Source organism: Pseudorca crassidens, chromosome 3, assembly GCF_039906515.1.
Source record: "Pseudorca crassidens isolate mPseCra1 chromosome 3, mPseCra1.hap1, whole genome shotgun sequence".
NCBI classification, from domain to species: Eukaryota; Metazoa; Chordata; class Mammalia; order Artiodactyla; family Delphinidae; genus Pseudorca; species Pseudorca crassidens.
This window is the reverse complement of record NC_090298.1, coordinates 164,746,860-164,764,714: the sequence shown is the minus strand read 5'-3', so window position 1 is coordinate 164,764,714 and position 17,855 is coordinate 164,746,860. Positions and strand designations below refer to the sequence as shown.

At 46.3% G+C, this 17,855-nt stretch overlaps 1 protein-coding gene across 1 annotated transcript; it reads left to right on the top strand.

The window, feature by feature from the left end:
- The first annotated feature begins 558 nt into the window (after positions 1-558).
- On the top strand, positions 559-14,420 carry TSPAN16 (tetraspanin 16). The gene is given in 7 exon segments (XM_067730267.1): positions 559-621; positions 2,612-2,648; positions 2,651-2,668; positions 2,671-2,721; positions 5,141-5,280; positions 14,159-14,242; positions 14,406-14,420. Coding segments are annotated over 7 exon segments (408 nt in total).
- Positions 14,421-17,855: the final 3,435 nt, after the last annotated feature.

Here is a 17,855-nt window from a genome sequence, read left to right as displayed (position 1 = left end):
GGGTTCCAGCTATTTTTTTTTAAATGAATTTATTTATTCGTTTTTTGGCTGCGTTGAGTCTTCGTTGCTGTGCGGGCTTTGTCTAGTTGCGGCGAGCAAGGGCTACTCTTCGTTGCGGTGCACGGGCTTCTCACTGCAGTGGCTTCTCTTGTTGCAGAGCATGGGCTCTAAGCACGTGGGCTTCAGTCCTTGGGGCACGCAGTCTCAGTAGTTGTGGTGCACGGGCTTAGTTACTCCGTGGCACGTGGGATCCTCCCGGACCAGGGCTCGAACCCGTGTCCCCTGAATTAGCAGGCGGATTCTTAACCACTGCGCCACCAGGGAAGTCCCTCCAGCTATTACTGATAACTCCTAAGAATATCCCACTGCCAGCATCCTGGACAACATTCAGGAATGCGACACCTGGAAGAAATAAAATAACACCCCCCACCCCCCTCCCCCCGGCGTGTGTTCTTTCAAAATGGAGAGGCCACGGTGGCCTGGGGATGGGGTGGAAGGACTCCCAGCAGGCTCCCATCCCCCGACTCCCCACCCTGTGTCTTCCCGTGTTTCTCGGTCATGGTCATCATTCTCATCGTGGAAATCACTGTCGCCACGGTGATCCTTGCCTTCTTCCCGATTGTAAGTACAGCTCGGCTTCTCTCACTCTGCATTAGAAATAAACAGAATCAATAGAAGCCCTGCCCCTCCCCCCGGGAGGCTCCCACACTCGCCAGGATCCGGTGATGGTGGGGAGACTAGCCTCCAGAGATAGGGCGAAAAGCCGGAAACCTCAGCCCTGCCTTCAAAGGCTCCCCTCAAGAAACTGCGGAGTGAATTGGACCACCTCTCATTTGGGGGAGTAATGGGAAGTAATTGCTGGGGGAGGAATGGGAAGTAATTGCTGGAGGAGTAATGGGAAAAGCTGTGAAGTTTCTTGGGGTTTTGAAATGAGTTCAAAATAGAGGGCTATTCAGCAATATCCATCATAATGAAAAAGCACGGACACTTTGACCCAACCATCTGGTCCCTAGGAATTATCCAAGGATATGCTTGGGGCGGGGGGAGTTTATAATGTATAATAATCCACACAAGGGAGTCTGATGCTGCTGGAAAGAAGGAAGGAGGAGGCTCTATATGCAGGAGATGGTACATTCTCCAGGACATAGTGCTGTCCCCGTTTGCGTCCCCCCAGAGGCTCACCCTGAGAAAAGGATTTGAAGGCTCATGGTTTATTTGAGAGGTGATCCCAAGAAGCACCTGTTGGGGACAGGGGCAGTGAGGCAGGGAAGGGAATGTAGCCCCTAAAAGCTGACACTGTGGGGCTTCCCTGGGGGCGCAGTGGTTGAGAGTCCGCCTGCCGTTGCAGGGGACACGGGTTCGTGCCCCGGTCCGGGAAGATCCCACGTGCCGCGGGGCGGCTGGGTCCGTGAGCCATGGCCGCTGAGCCTGCGCGTCCGGAGCCTGTGCTCCGCAACGGGAGAGGCCACAACAGTGAGGCCCGCGTACCGCAAAAAAAAAAAAACAAACAAAAAAACCTGACACTGTGTGCAACTGGGCTGTCCTGGTGGGGGATGTCGGGGACGCAGCAAGGAGCACGCCATCTATTTTCTCCACCCAAGCGACTAGGGAGCCGCAGTATTAATCCAACACCTCCCATCAGTCATTGCTTAAGGGCTGCTCCCAGGGCGCATGCGTGCGGAGAGGCCACTGCAAGAACCTCGGTTGCTGGGGGCTTCCCTGGGGGTCCAGAGGTTAAGACTCGGAGCTTCGACTGCAGGGGGCGCGGGTTCCATTAGTGCTCAGGGAACGAAGATCTTGAATGCCGCAAGGCGCGGCCAAAAAGTTAAAAAAAAAAAAAAAAAAAAATAGAACCTCGGTTGCTGGCAGCGGGAAGCCGGGCTCCGCGGCACAGAAATAAGAGAAGCCACCGGGATTTGAGCAGGGCACCGAGAGCCACTGCTACTCGTGTTGCGAACAGCCGGATGCAGAACAATGAGAATAGAATAAAGCAAGGGGGACAATAATGAGGATATACTTTGCTTTGACACACATAGCATACGTCTTTGGAGACACTGGAAACCATGACAGTCGAGGTGGTGAAGTGGGAGAAACTTGTCGGCTGGGAGAAAAAAGTGGGAGGGAGACTTTTCATGGTTTACCCTTCTGTGATTTGTGAATTTTGAGCCGTGTGACGATTTCACCTCTTTGGGGAAAAAATGGTTTTAATTTAGACCTCTATTTAAAAAATAGAAAATTAAAGTTGCCCCTTTTGTGCAGAGAGAAATTCAGTTGCTGAAGATGATATTCAAGTCCCTCATCGAGTTGCAGCCATAACGGGGGCGTAGCAGGCGTGTGGGCGATTCAAAAGAGCAGATGATTCAAAGCCGTTTGTGAGTTTGGATACAACCAGATGTGCTGGGCTCCAGACCCACGCTCTACCCTGTGTCCCTCTCTCGGGGGCGATGGTAGCCTGAGTTCGTCCTCCTCCAGCGCAGACCCATGGCTGGGGGAGGGGCCATGAAGGAAGAGGAAGGGAAGCCCCCACCTCCCTCCTGAGTCCCCAAGAAACCTCACCAAATGGGGCACCTTGCTGTTTTCTGTGCTCACCGCTCCCTGTTTCATCTCTGAGGTTAGAGAAGTGGCCTTGGAGCACAACTTTGTGACCCTGAGAATTACAGAGGTTACAACAGCCGGATGACTATTCCCTGGAATGGAATTTGGTCATGGAGAAGATGAGATTCACATCCTTTTGTTTGGTTGTATAATTTATTTTTATTGTAGTAAAAGATATATAACGTAAGTGTATCATCTTACCATTTTTAAGTGTCCAGTTCAGTGGCATTAAGCACTTTCCTATGGTTGTGCAACCATCACCACCCTGCATCCCCAGAACTGAAACTCTGTCCCCATTAAACACTAAGGCTCCTTCCCCCAACCCCCCGTACCCATCATCCTACATTCTACCATTCTCTAGGAATTTGACTCCTCTAGGGACCTCATATAGGTGGAATCATACAGTATTTGTCTTTTTGTGTCTGGCTTATTTCACTTAGCATCCTCAAGGTTCATTCATGTTGTAGCACGAACTTCCTTCCTTTTTAGGGCCGAATAATATTCCATTGTATGGATGGACCACATTTTATTTATCCCTTCCTCTGTCAATGGATACTTGGGTTGCTTCCACCTTTTGGTTATTGTGAACCATGCTGCTGTGAACGTGGGTGTACAGATATCTCTTCGAGTCCCTGTTTTCAGTTCTTTTCGGTATATACTCAGAAATGGAACTGCTGGATCATCTGATAATTCTATGTTTAATTTTGGGGGCAATTTTCATACTGTTTTCCACAGCAGCTGCACCGTTTTACATTCCCATCAGCAATGAAGGCACAAGGGTTCCAGTTTCTCCACATCCTTATCACCACTTGTTATTTTCTGTTTTTGTTTTTTGATAGTAGCCATTCTCATGGGTGTGAGGTGGTGAGACTTATATCTTGAGTCTTGGTGTTTAAGGAGCAAGACTGGCCTCCATGTGGCATCTAAGCTCTTGAGGCAGATGGTTGAGAAGGATCTTTGAGGCGAGGGAGGGTGTGGAATGGAAAAGCCATTGCCTGTTTCTAGGAGTGTTTTCCACCTGAGTCTTGGGCCCAAGAACTGCTATGGGGTCAAGTTCAGGCTTGGGAGGGGGCACACTATGGGTAGGGGATTTGCCTGCATCCCCGTTTTGGTTTCTGAAGCTTGAGGTGGTAGAAAGTACTTCTCATTCATTCATATAGTCCTTCCACTAATCTTTTTTTAAAAAATTTAAGTATAGTTTCTTAAAATATTTTTAAAATATTTATTTGGTTGTACTGGGTCTTAGTTGCAGAAGGCAGGCTCCTTCGTTGTGGCTTACCGGCTCCTTAGTTGAGGCACACGGGCTCCTTAGTTGTGGCATGCGAACTCTTAGTTGCGGCATGCATGTGGGATCTAGTTCCCTGACCAGGGATCGAAACCAGACCCCCTGCATTGGGAGTGTGGTGTCCTAACCACTGCGCCACCAGGGAAGTCCCTATGCCACAGCTTCTTTATCCGTTCCTCTGTTGATGGACCTTTAGGTTGCTGTCCTTCCACGAGTCTTTATTGAACACCTACTATGTGCTGGGCACTGTTCAGGGGTCTGGGGACAAAGCAGGGCACAAAACAAAATCCTTGCCCTGTGTTGCTGACACTCGAGTAGGGAGATGGAGAAAAAAACTCTAAGTAAACATTGGTGGCAGGGATGGTAAGTGCCATGAAAAAGAAAGCAAGGCAGGGAAAGGGCAGAGAGAGTCAGGATTTTGTTTACTTGTAGGTGCTATTAGTCACCTATTTTCAGCACACAGTGGGATGGCCTGTCCTAGCCTTTTTGTAGTTAGTTGGGGATCATGTGATGAGTTCTGGCCAATGAGCTGGGAGGAGAAGTGATGTGAGTCACTTCCTGGCCAAATTATTTAATTACCAGTGTAGGGCCCTCTGGACCTTTCTTTCTTATTTCCACAATAGTGGAATCATCTGGATGGTGGCTGCTTCACAAGCCTGAGTCCCTGAGAGACTTTGATAAATGGAGTTCCCCTGCCAGGTTGGTATGAGCATGTAGTGTGAGACAAACTGCTGAAATTGAAGGGCTGTTTGTTACGCAGCATCACTTAGCCTGGCCTGACTGATACAGGGCTGGTGGCAGGCCTTCCTGAGGAAGAACACTTGAACAGAGACCTGAATGAAGTGAGAGAGGGAGCCGTGCAGACATCTGATAGAACAGCATTCCAAAAAGAGGGAACAGCCATTTAAGGCAGCAAGGCTGATGCTTACTAAGTGTGTTTAAGAAACAGAGAGGAGATCGGTGTGGAGCTGAGTGAGTTCAAGAGAGAGCAGGGAGATGAGGACCTGAAGGTGACAGGGCAGATCATGCAGGGCCTTGTGGGCCACGGTGAGGAGTTCAGCTTTTACTCCCAAGTAAGATGACAGCCATGGAGGATGCTAAGCCGTGATGGGGTGGGGAAAGGGAGGCATTTAGCGCAGGCATTGGGATATTGTGACTACTCTAAACAGTAGCCATGGTGACCATGATTTCTAGTGTTTTATTATTTTGAAATTTGAAAGGGAGTCTTCAAGCGTTTATTCTCTTCTCTGCAGCTAAAGGGCTGTGGCATGAAGGACTACACAGATTTTCCATCCTTCGAAAGGATGACTGGCCACACCTACCCCAGGGGCTGCTATAAATCTATCGGGACCGTGGCCTGCGACGGGCACAACGTGTCTGCAGGTGTCATCCACCAGGAAGTAACTTGACATTTTGTTAGGTGTCTAGGTAGACCCCCAGGGCTGGGGACTTTTATGAAAATTGCATTTTTGCAGGGATCCCAGCGATTCTGACCACAATTTCAGCTCATTTCGACCACACAGCCTAGAGTTACCATCCCCATTTCACAGATGGGGAAACTGAGTCTGGGGAGGCGAGTGGTTCAAGGTCACATGGCTTTGGTAGAACCGGGATTTGATCCATGTTCGCCTGTGTCCATTGCCTGGGTCACACTGCCTGCCTCACAGAGAAATCAAATTGCAGCAATAATGGTGGAAAATGATTGTTCTGTAGATAGTGATGGCTGCCACATGACTGGGTACTCATTCAGTGAATTCAGTCTCCATCGCATGTGTACGGCCCCGGGCGTCCCCGGGAGTCCCGACCAGCAGGACAAATCCTTGTGAGTCTGAGGAGGAACCTGTGGGGGTTGAAAAAAAAAAGGGGGAAGGGCAGGAGACGCGAAAGAATGGAGGCAAGACAAAATCCTGATCAAGCCTCAAACTTTTATTGCTGCGGTAGCTGTATTTATACACTGCAGAGAAAGGGGGGCGGGATTCAGAATGAGGGAAGTACTTGGCTAATCATCATTGGTGCTGCGTGCGCGGGCTTTCATTTTAGGCGCGAACTTCTATCTCATAAATCAGGAAGAGAAGCAGGGTGTCGGCCATCTTCTAATGGCGAAAACTTCTTGGCTCCCAACATTTCCTCCCTTTTTATTTCTTTTAAGGAGGTGGGCATTAACCGAGTGAGGGAGTAGTGACCTGAATCCTCCCGTGGACAAGGTATGTGTGTCCACACTCATCGGCTCTTGGTATCTTTTAGGGAGGAGAGGCAGAGCCAAAGATAATCTTAGCTACTAAAAGCCAAAAACAATGTTTAGATACCAACCTCTATCATAATTCAGGTATACTCACAGGGAATAACAGAGATTACCTTGTATATACATATATACACGTTTTCCCTTGTGCATGCTTTGCTGCCACACTCAACTCGGTACCCATACCCTCCATCAAAGAGGGGGGTAGGCATGTCTCTGTTTCATGCCGCTCCAGTGGAGGGGCAGCCAGAATCATCCTTTGGTTCTGCTTCTGTAATGGCGAGGCGATGGTAATGTATCAGGTTAAATTTTGAGGCAAGTGGGGAGTGCTTTCAGCCTGTCCAACAACCAGCAAAGATGACAGGATCAGGGTCACAATGGATAACTCATGTCGTCTCTGCCGCTCTTTCAATATTAGGAGGGTCTCCATCTTTTTCTGAAAAAGAAAAAGAAATACAATCTCAGGGAAAAGGGCCCTGGATAAAATTTATTACTTTATAGAACTTATAGGTTTAATAAGGCGCTCAGGCAACCAGCGTGCTCCACCTTCTTTGGTATTATATACACATGCGGATCCCCTCCCCCAGATGAGGAGTGGATCGGGTCCATGCCATTTAAAGGTCAAAGGGTCTTTCCACATAACTTGTGCATATTGATTTTTAGTTTCTTGATGCCAAAGGCGATCGGCGGCAGATCTACCATTATTATCTAATTGTAAAAAATTAATTACAAACAGGGCATGACTAAGAATATTTTTTGGGGAATTTTTTGTAGCAGTTAAATCATTATTTTTAAGCTTGGAAATGGTATTTTTAAGGGTTTGATGGGCTCTTTCTACTATGCCTTGACCCTGGGGGTTATATGGGATTCCCGTAAGATGTTTTGTTTGAAGCCGGGTGCAAAAATCTTGGAAAGCCTGGGAGGTATACCCAGGCCCATTATCTGTTTTAATTATTTGAGGCTTGCCTAAAACTGTAAAACATTGGAGCACATGTGAAATAATGTTTTTTGTGGCTTCTCCTCCCTGAAGGGAGGCATATATAAAGCCGCTAAAGGTATCAATGGACACATGAATAAATTTTAATTTTCCAAATTCAGCAAGATGGGTAACATCCATCTGCCAGATTTCATTAGGTAATAGACCTCTTGGGTTTACCCCAAGATGTGGAAGAGGTAAAAATGTAACGCACCCTGGACAATTTTTTACAATTTGTCTTGATTGTTCTCGAGTAAGCTTAAACATTAAGCGAAGAGTATGTGCATTAACATGATGTAGCTGATGAAATTGAGTAGCTTGAGAAACAGAATCAGAGGTTACGGTGCACATCAGGCGGGCATTTTTATCAGCTAAATCATTGCCCTGAGAGAGGGGTCCAGGAAGATCTGTATGAGCCCTAAGATGATCAATAAAAAAAGGCGCTTGTCTTCGAAGTATAAGACTTTGAAGTTGTTGAAAAAGGGGAACAGCATTGGAAGAGGGTTTAATATATGGAACAGTTTCTAAAAGGGGGACGGACAAAGCTATATATGAGCTGTCCGTATATAAATTAAAGGGGATATTCTGTAACATCTCAAAAACCTGAAGAATGGCAAAAAGCTCAACAAGTTGTGCTGATAAAAAGGGGGACTGTACCCTATAGGGCTGATTATTTATAACAAATACAGCAACACCGGATGATGATCCATCAGTGAATACTAGGGCAGCATCTCCCAGAGGAACAGCAGAAGTGATTTTGGGAAATATAAACAGATGTTTTCTAGCAAACTGAAGGAGCTTATCAGGTGGATAATGATTATCAATATTACCCTGAAAGGAGGATAAGGAAACAAGCCACTTATCATCAGTTTGTAATAACCAACTAAGCTCTTCTTTGGTATAGGGGAGAATCAAATGATCAGGATCTCTGCCAAAAAATTGACGGCTTTTTTCTCTGCCCAAAGTAAGAACCTGTGCTACTAAGGAAGGGTAGGTCTTAAGCACTTTATTAGGAGATACGGACAAATGTATCCACAAGAGGGGATGATCTTGCCATAGGACTCCAGTGGGTGTATGTGCAGTGGCACAAATAATCAAACTAAAGGGACGACCATAATCTAAAAAGGTAATCTGTTGACATCTAATGGCCTTTTCTACTAATTGAAGAGAATTTTTAGCCTCCTTAGTCAGCCTACGGGGTGACAAGGGATCTGATGGCCCTTGTAAAATCTCGAATAAGGGTTTTAACTCTCCCATAGTAAGTTTAAGATACGGTCGTAGCCAATTAATATCTCCCAAAAATTTTTGAAAATCATTGAGGGTTTGCAAATGTGATACTTGTATGTGTATCTTTTGAGTGGTAATTATTTTTTTGTTTAATTCGAAACCAAGATAATAGTATGGATCTTTTAATTGTACCTTATTTGAAGCAATTTGAAGGCCAGAGGAAGCAAGATTATCTTTTAAATCTTGATAACACTTAAGGAGTTCATCAGTTGATTTTCCAGCCAAAAGAATATCATCCATATAATGAATGATATAGATACCAGGCCAACGAGCCCTAAGAGGGTCTACAGCTTGTGCAACAAATTTTTGACATAAGGTGGGGCTATTGGCCATACCCTGCGGGAGGACCTTCCATTGAAAACGTGGCATTGGGCCTTTAAAATTAATTACTGGGAGACTAAATGCAAAACGCTCTCTATCCTGAGGATGGAGAGGGATAGTAAAAAAGCAATCTTTAAGATCAATAATGATTTTAAAATAGCCAGCTGGAATGGCAATAGGAGAAGGCAAGCCAGGCTGTAAAGCTCCCATAGTAAACATTGTTTTATTAATTTTCCTAAGATCTTGGAGAAGTCGCCATGAGCCAGATCTCTTTTTTAATCACAAATATAGGGGTATTCCATGGCGAAGTAGTGGCTTCTAAATGTCCAGCGGCCAATTGTTCCTGCACTAACTTTGTGGCAGCTGTAAGTTTTTCTTCTGTTAGAGGCCATTGGTCCACCCAAACGGGATCATTAGTTTTCCATCGTATTTTGTCCGCATGGGGCACAGGAAGGTCAATGGCCGCTAAGAAAAAGGCGAACTGCCTAGGCCCTGGCGATTTATGTTAGATGCCAGGGAAATAGGTCGTGTAATACCCTGATTATTTTTTCCTAAGCCTAAGCCTGGTAGAAACCCTTGGTTTAGCATTTGTTGGGTCACCACCTCATTGGGGCTGGCCATGATTAACTTTAATTGTGACAGGATGTCACGTCCCCAAAGATTCAACGGGATATGTGGCAAAATATAAGGTTGTACCTGTCCAGTATTACCTTCAGTATCTATCCATGTAAGAACTTTAGAGCTCCGTTTAGGATTGGTAGAATGTCCTATGCCTTGTAAATGAGTTATAGACACTGTACAAGGCCAAGAGGAGGGCCAATATTTTTCCGAAATAACTGTTGCATCGGCTCCTGTATCGACTAAACCCTCAAATTTCTTTCCATCTAACCACAGGGTTAGGAGTGGCCTTTCAGGAGTAATTTGTTGGACCCAATAAACATCTGAGGAGCCAAAAGCAGCATCTGCTCTAGGACAATTAGTATGGCTCTTATTTAAAGAATTTAGGGGCAACAATACTAACTGTGCTATCCTTTGACCTTTAGGGATTGATATAGGGCCTTGTAAAGCAGATGCCAAAAGGGTAATTTGACCTGAATAATCATTATCAATAACACCAGGTATAATTTGGAGGCCAGCCAAAGCGGAACTACCTCTTCCTAAAATTAAACCAAAAGTATTTGGGGGCAGGGGGCCATAAACTTCTGTGGGAATTGGTTGTACTCCTTGTTCTGGGACTAATATTGAGTCGGTGGAGGCACAGAGGTCCAATCCTGCGCTTCCGGGTGTGGCTCGACAGAGGGAGCCAACATCTGGGTGCAGGGAACTTGTCCAGATTTTTGAGGAACAAACCGAATTGCCCCTTGGTTTGGTTCCAAGGAAGGGGCCAGGGGCTGGCCCCGTGAAAAGTTTCCCTGTTTTTTGGGGAGCAATTGGCCATTTATATCCGTTTTTGAAAAACATTCTGAAGACCAATGTTTGCCTCTTTTACAACGAGGGCAAACGGTGGTGGGAGGAGCCCGGGATTGATATCGGGGTTGTTGTGGGTTAGCCTTTAATGACTGTCCTTGTCTATGTAATGAACAATCCCGGGCAAAATGTCCAGGTTGTTTGCAATTATAGCAAGTTTTTTGTTGTTTATCTAGGACGGATGTATCTTTAATAAAATCTTTTAGAGCAGCTCCAATCGCAAGACCAACAGAATGGGAGGGACCAATTCCGGAGCACAACTTAATGTGATCAGCCAGGCTACCACCACGATGAGCCCGAAGGGCAGCTTGGCAGGCCGGATTGGCATTTTCATAAGCTAAATGTTTAACAAAGGCATTATCAGTTTCACTATCACCCACTACACGCTCGGCGGCGTCCGTGAGGCGGCTAATAAACTCACAATAAGGCTCTTCTGGTCCCTGGCGAATTTTTGCCAAGGAAGTTGTGGGCGAACCCTTAGGCGGAAGACGGCGCCAGGCCTTAAGGCCGGCATTTTGTATTTGAGCCAACAAACCAGGGGGAAAAGCAGCCTGAGACTCATTGGATTCATAGGGGGGACGGCCAAGTAATTTATCTCGGGTCCATGATCGGGAAGTTCTGTTTTCAGCATTTCTTTGGGCAGTTTCTCTACAATTTTCCGCAAATTCAGTGCGCCATAAAACAAAATCTCCCCCAGAAAGGGTGGCCCGAGCCAGGGTAAGCCAATCATTTGGGGTCAGCCAGCGATCGCTTAATCCCTCCAAGATTGCCAATGTATAAGGGGCTGTGGGCCCATAATTATTGACAGCAGATTTTAAATCTTTTATATGTTTTAAATTGAGGCGGCGATATTTATGTTCAAAAGGGCCGCCCCCAGAAGAATTATGAATATCTGGTCCCTCATCAGGTTCAGGAGATTCTTCTCCCTCTTCCTCTTCCCCTTCCTCACTATCTTCAGCTTGAATTTCACCTTGAGTGGGTAAATTTTGACTGCGAGTAACAGGGAAGGCTAACTTAATGGATCCTGGTTTTTGTCGAAGCGGGGGTTTATTGGGACCGTTCGAGACATTAAAAGAAGTAAGCTCCACCTCAAGGGCCTTAAGCTCCTTTAGGAGATCCAAGCGTTCCCGTTTTTGTTGTAAAACATCTCTCAAAGAGGAAATTTCCTGGGTTAAGGCCATCTTAGCCTGTCGAAGGGGATCAATCAGGGGGGCAATGGGAGCAGGGGCGCTAAAGGCAGGCATCTGATGAGGAGTATTATAAGATGGTGGAGGCTTCAAAAGGGGGGAATCCCCAGGGATCATCATTGCGATGATAACGAGCAGCCTGCTCATCGAGAGTTTCCTGATCTTGGGGGGAAAGCTGGTCATCATTGGGATCACCCTTAATAGCAGTAAGGGAAGGATAAATCTTTGGGATAACTTTATCATCTGTGGGATAATGATGACCGGTTTCTGGAATTTTTGGGAACTCTTCATTTGAACCCATATCAATGGTAACGGATGGACAAGCTGAATGGAGACGAGAGGCTGCTTTAAGAATTGTTTCCCCGGTCTCTACAACCTTTTGGACATCGGGGTCAAAAAAATGACCCATGAGAATCTCCCTAATTAAATTCCAATACGAAAATGCAGTCACAGGCACTTTAGAAGGCCCAAAGGTTTGATAATAATCATTTAAACAATTTCCTACACGATTCCAGCATTTTTTATCTATTGTCCCTTCCTGTGGGAACCATGGGCGAACATCAGACAAGAACATAAAAAATTCACGCAAATCTTTTTTTCTAGCCTTAATCTTCCGCATCTTGAGGGAATCCTCGATCCCCTGAAGAAAGAGTTCATGGGAACTCAATTCCTGTCCCGTATTTATAGCTCCGCTTACCTTATCCTCAGGTCACGACTGCCGAAGGGCGGCCAGTCCTCCGGGGACCTAATCAAGCTGCACTTTCGAGTAAGTCTCGCGGCGGCTCAGTGGGTGCCTGGCCAGGCGTTCGTAAGCGTGCTACCTCCGTCAGGATCCGTTCCTCAGGCCCCACGTTGGGCGCCAATTGTGTACGGCCCCGGGCGTCCCCGGGAGTCCCGACCAGCAGGACAAATCCTTGTGAGTCTGAGGAGGAACCTGTGGGGGTTGAAAAAAAAAAGGGGGAAGGGCAGGAGACGCGAAAGAATGGAGGCAAGACAAAATCCTGATCAAGCCTCAAACTTTTATTGCTGCGGTAGCTGTATTTATACACTGCAGAGAAAGGGGGGCGGGATTCAGAATGAGGGAAGTACTTGGCTAATCATCATTGGTGCTGCGTGCGCGGGCTTTCATTTTAGGCGCGAACTTCTATCTCATAAATCAGGAAGAGAAGCAGGGTGTCGGCCATCTTCTAATGGCGAAAACTTCTTGGCTCCCAACAATCGCACCCCTTGAGCTGGGGACTGCCCTTCTCCCATTTTACAGATGAGGAGACTGAGGCACAGAGACGTTCCCATAGCCAGGGAGGGGTGGAGCTGGGCTTCAAACCCCAGCCCTAGCTTCCCCACCCCTAACTTCTGCTGCAGGGGAATAAACACATGGGTCTTCCTTGAGAAATAAGAGTCATTCCTTAATTCATCCCTTCACACTGAATGTCTCTTGCTGGGTAAATTGGCCAGAGTGAGTCCCAGGCTAGGGCCTCAGAGAGGGACGTGGCACCACACAGTGACCCACTGTGCCCTGTACAACCTGCCTGTCAACCTCCCACTCACCCCCTCACTCATTCCACTCTAGCCACACTGACCTCCACACTGCTGCACAAATACAACAGGCACATGCTTGCCTCAGGGCCTTTGCATAGGCTGTATTTTTTTTTTTTTTTTTTTGGCCTTGCAGCTTGGCTTGCAGGATCTTAGTTCCCTGACCCAAGACTGAACCCGAGCCCCTCGGCAATGAAATCACCAAGTCCTAGCTACTGGACTGCCAGGGAATTCCCATGTTCTTTCAGCCTGGAATGCTCTTCCCCTAAATGTTTTCCTACCTCATCTCTTTCAAGTCTGTGCACAGTTGTCACTTCCCCAGTGAGGCTGTTCCTGAACCCCTATCTATAAAACGATGCCCCCCATTCACCATCACACTCCATCTCCTTACCCTGCGTTAGTGTGCCCAGCACTTAATCACCACCTGACAAAGTCATTGCTGTACCTGCTTATTTTATTACTTGTTTTTCCCACTCAACTGTTAGCCCCACCAAGGCAGGAATGTTTTCTCTTTTGTACATTGCTGGGTTCCCAGTGCCCGTTTCAGTGCCCAGCACACAGTGGACACTTAAAAAAACCCTATTAAATGAAAGGGGGCACTGAGCCCTTTGAATTCAAGACAACTCCAGCTTCCAGAAGAAAGGGGAGTATCTCAGTGGCTGCAGGAAGGGAAGTGAAGGTCCCATCACCTGCAGGTGGCTGTTCTGCTCATTCACTGTGCCTGTTCTCTTAACCTCTCTGAGCTTCAGTTCCTTCACCTATAAAACAGAGAAAAGACTAGTACCCACTTTATGGGATTATAGTGAGAAAATACATGAAAATGGCGAGAAGGTGCTGGATACTTGTTAGCCCTTTTGTTCATATGTGAAGAGGACTTAGATGTAACTAACGGTTACTGAATGCTGGTTATGTATCAGGCCACTGCTGTGTACTTCATGTAGATTCTTTCTTTTAATCCTCACAAAAATCTTGTGAGGCAGATCCTATTGGTCCCATTTACAGCTGGGGAAACTGAGGCACAGAGAGGTGTAGTGACTTCTCCAAGGTCACACAGCTAGCAATAACTTGGGACATCTGATCATATTCTTTTTTTTTAAATATATTTTTAAAATTTATTTATTTATTTAAGTTTTGGCTGCGTTGGGTCTTAGTTACAGCACGCGGGCTTAGTTGCCCCTTGGCATGTGGGATCTTAGTGTTGATGGGGACTTGGAATCCAGGAGTCCCTAACCAGGTTCCGCCTGCTTTGATGTTTGTATCTGCAGGGCTGTTTCCCTAAGCTCCTGAAAATAACCAAGACTCAGAGCATCAACCTGAGTGGAGGCTCTCTGGGGGCGGCAGTGATACAGGTAAGGTCCAGCTCCTCTGGGACACACCAGGCTCTTTTGTTGAGCACCTACTCTGTGCCAAGCACTGTTAGGGACACCGGGGACAGAGCAGCGAGAAAAGACAAAATCCCTTTTGGGACTTCCCTGGCCGTCCAGTGGTTAAGACTCCGTGCTCCCAATGCAGGGGCCACGGATTTGATCCTTGGTCGGGGAATTAAGATCCCGTATGCTGCAGGGCATGGCCCCCAAAAATAATATATATATATATATATATATATATAATAATAATAAAGACAAAATCCCTACCATGGTGGAGCTGACATTCAGTGGGGGGGATGGATGATCATTTCAGTTTAAGATACCAGCTGGGAAGGAAGTAAAAGAGGGTGACAGGATAGGTAAGGGAATCAGGGATGGCCTCCCTGGTGACATTTGACCAGTGACTGGAGGAGGTGAGGAAAAGCCATGTGTGTATATGGGAGTTGACAGAGGGAAGAGCTGGTGCAAAAGCACTGAGGCAGCAATAAGCATGGCTTTCTCAAGGACCAGCAGAGAGGCCCCTGTGGCTGGGCAGGGTGAGTGAGGAGGATGGGAGGGGGAGATGAGGGCAAGGCCTTGTGGGCTACAGAGGGGCGTGGCTTTTATTCTGAGTATGATAGAAAGCCATTAGAAGGGTGTTAACATTCACTTTTTCACTCTACAAACCTTACTGAGCACCTACTGAGTCCAGGCACTGCTGTAGGCACTGGGGATACAACAATAAACTAAACAGACAAAAATCCCTGCTCTCATGGGGATGACATTCTAATCAGCAGGGAGAAACAAAAAATATGTTTTTTTTTTTTTTTTATTGGCTGTGCCGGGCAGCTTACGGGATCTCAGTTCCCCAACCAGGGATTGAACCTGGGTCACAGCGTGAAAGTGCTGAATCATAACCACTAGACCACCAGGGAACTCCCAAAATATGGTTTTGTTAAATTAGAAAATTTATTGCATGAGAGTGATAAGAGTTAAGGAGAAATATAAAACTGGGAAGAAGATAGAGGAGGTAATTTTAAGCAGGGTGATTTCATTACTGTTTACCTATAAAGGGGGCAAGGCATGAAGGTGCTGGGGGCCTCAGACCTAATTCAGGTGAAGTAAAACTTACTCCAGGGATATGCCCTGTCCACCCAGCTAATGAGTCTGGCTTACACTTATGTGGTAGGAGGCCTGTGTGGGAAAATGCTGGGGCTCTGAACTCCAGCCCTGGTCATGTCACTCACTAGCTCTCTGACAGAGCATCAGGAACATGGCCTCCCTCATTTGTAAAATGGACTGCCCAATTGTTGTGAGTCATTCATGAGGGGCAGTATGTCAGAGGCTTTGCACAATGCCCTACCCACAGAAAGCATGAAGTGATTGTGGGAAGTTATTGTCATTAAGTCTAAGGAGGTCCTGCCCAAAGCAAGGATCACAGGAAGGCAGTGGCTGAAAGGTGATAAGGTCTCATGCACCAGTAGAGATGCTCAAAGACTACTCATTATAGCAACACTATTCTCATTCCTGAGCCTTGTCTGAGGGGGAATCTTTGCTCAGAGCCCAGCCCAGATAGGCCCCAGGGAGAAAAGAATGAACATAAACTTGGGAAGTAAACGGAAGTTCTTTTCAATTCAACTGGTCTTGATTTTTTACACCATCCAGATTGTAAAAACAGAATGAAATATGATTTGTAATACACAGAACGGATAAAGCAATAAATAATGGCAGAATATTGCTCAACTTTAATAAGTCAGGTTTCCTTTTTTTTTTTTTTTTAAAGAAGATGTTGGGGGTAGGAGTTTATTAATTAATTAATTTATTTTTGGCTGTGTTGGGTCTTCGTTTATGTGTGAGGACCTTCTCTAGTTGTGGTGAGTGGGGGCCACTCTTCATCGCGGTGTGTGGGCCTCTCACTGTCACGGCCTCTCTTGTTGTGGAGCACAGGCTCCAGACGCGCAGGCTCAGTAGTTGTGGCTCACGGGCCTAGTTGCTCTGTGGCATGTGGGATCCTCCCAGACCGGGGCTCGAACCTGTGTCCCCTGCATTAGCAGGCAGATTCTCAACCACTGCGCCACCAGGGAAGCCCCCAGGTTTCCCTTTTGAAAAAGAGAAAATTCTCATCCCAAACACTAGCCTAAGCAAGCAGGGGCTTCAGTGGCTGCACACAACAAAGACTTTGTGGAATTAGTTCCAGAGCGTCACTGAACAAGCAAACAGCAGCAGCAACAAGCACAACCAGCAACACAGGAAACCCTGGGGAGTAGGGGGAAGGGAGATCAAAGTTACCACATTATATTTTGTAAATGTCCAGTTTGCAACAAAAAAGTTACAAAGAAACATAATGCAAAGAAACAAAAAAAGTGTGGCCAGTGTACAGGAAAAAACCCATCAGTCAATAGAAACTGTCCTTGAGAAAACCCAGATGTTGGCTTTACTAGACAAATACTTTAAATTAGGTATTATATATATGTTCAAAGAATTAAAGGAGACTCTCTAAAGAACTAAAGAAAAGTATGAGAATGATGTTTCATCAAATAGAAAAGATTAACAGAGACAGAAATGAGTTTTTAAAAGGAAGCAAATAGAGGGCTTCCCTGGTGGCGCAGTGGTTAAGAATCCGCCTGCCAATCCAGGGGACACGGGTTCGAGCCCTGGTCTGGGAAGATCCCACATGCCGCGGAGCAACTAAATCCGTGCACCACAACTACTGAAGCCCATGCGCCGAGAGCCCGTGCTGTGCAACAAGAGAAGCCACAGCAACGAGAAGCCCGTGCACCACAACAAAGAGTGGCCGCTGCTCACAGTAACTGGAGAAATCCCACGCGCAGCAACGAAGACCCAATGCAGCCAAAAATAAAATAAATAAATTTATATTTAAAAAAAAGGAAGCAAATAGAAATTCTGGAGTTGAAGTGTACCAAAATTGAAATGGAAAATTCGGTAGAATGGCCCAGCAACTGATTTTAGCTGGCAGGAGAAAGAATCAGTGAACTTGAAGATGAGTCAATTGAGATTATTCAGTTGAGGAACAGAAAGAAAAAAGAATGAAGAAAAATGAACAGAGCCTCAGAGACATGTGTGACACAATCAAGCGTACATACATATGTGCAATGGGATTCCAGAACAGGAGGAGGGAAAGAAAAAGACAAAAAGGATACTTGAAGAAATAATGGCCCCAAACTCCCCAAATTTGATGCAAAACATGGATCTATGCATCCAAGAAGCTCAATGAACTCCAAGCAGTATAAACTCAAAGAGATCCATGTCTCAACATTGTATAATCAAACTGTAAAAAGAAAAAGATGAAGAGAGACTCTTGAAAGCATCAAGATGGAAGCAACTCATCATGTACAACAGTGGTCCCCAACGTTTTTGGCACCAGGGACTGGTTTCATGGAAGACAATTTTTCCACGGACTGGGGGCAGGGATGTTTCAGGTAGTAATGTGAGCGATGGGGGGGGATGGTTCAGGCGGTAATGCAAGTGATGGTTCAGGTGATAATGTGATGGTTCAGGCAATAATGCGAGCTATGGTTCAGGTGGTAATGCGAGCGATGGGGAGTGGCAGATAAAGCTTTGCTTGCTCTCCTGCTGCTCACCTCCTGCTGTGCAG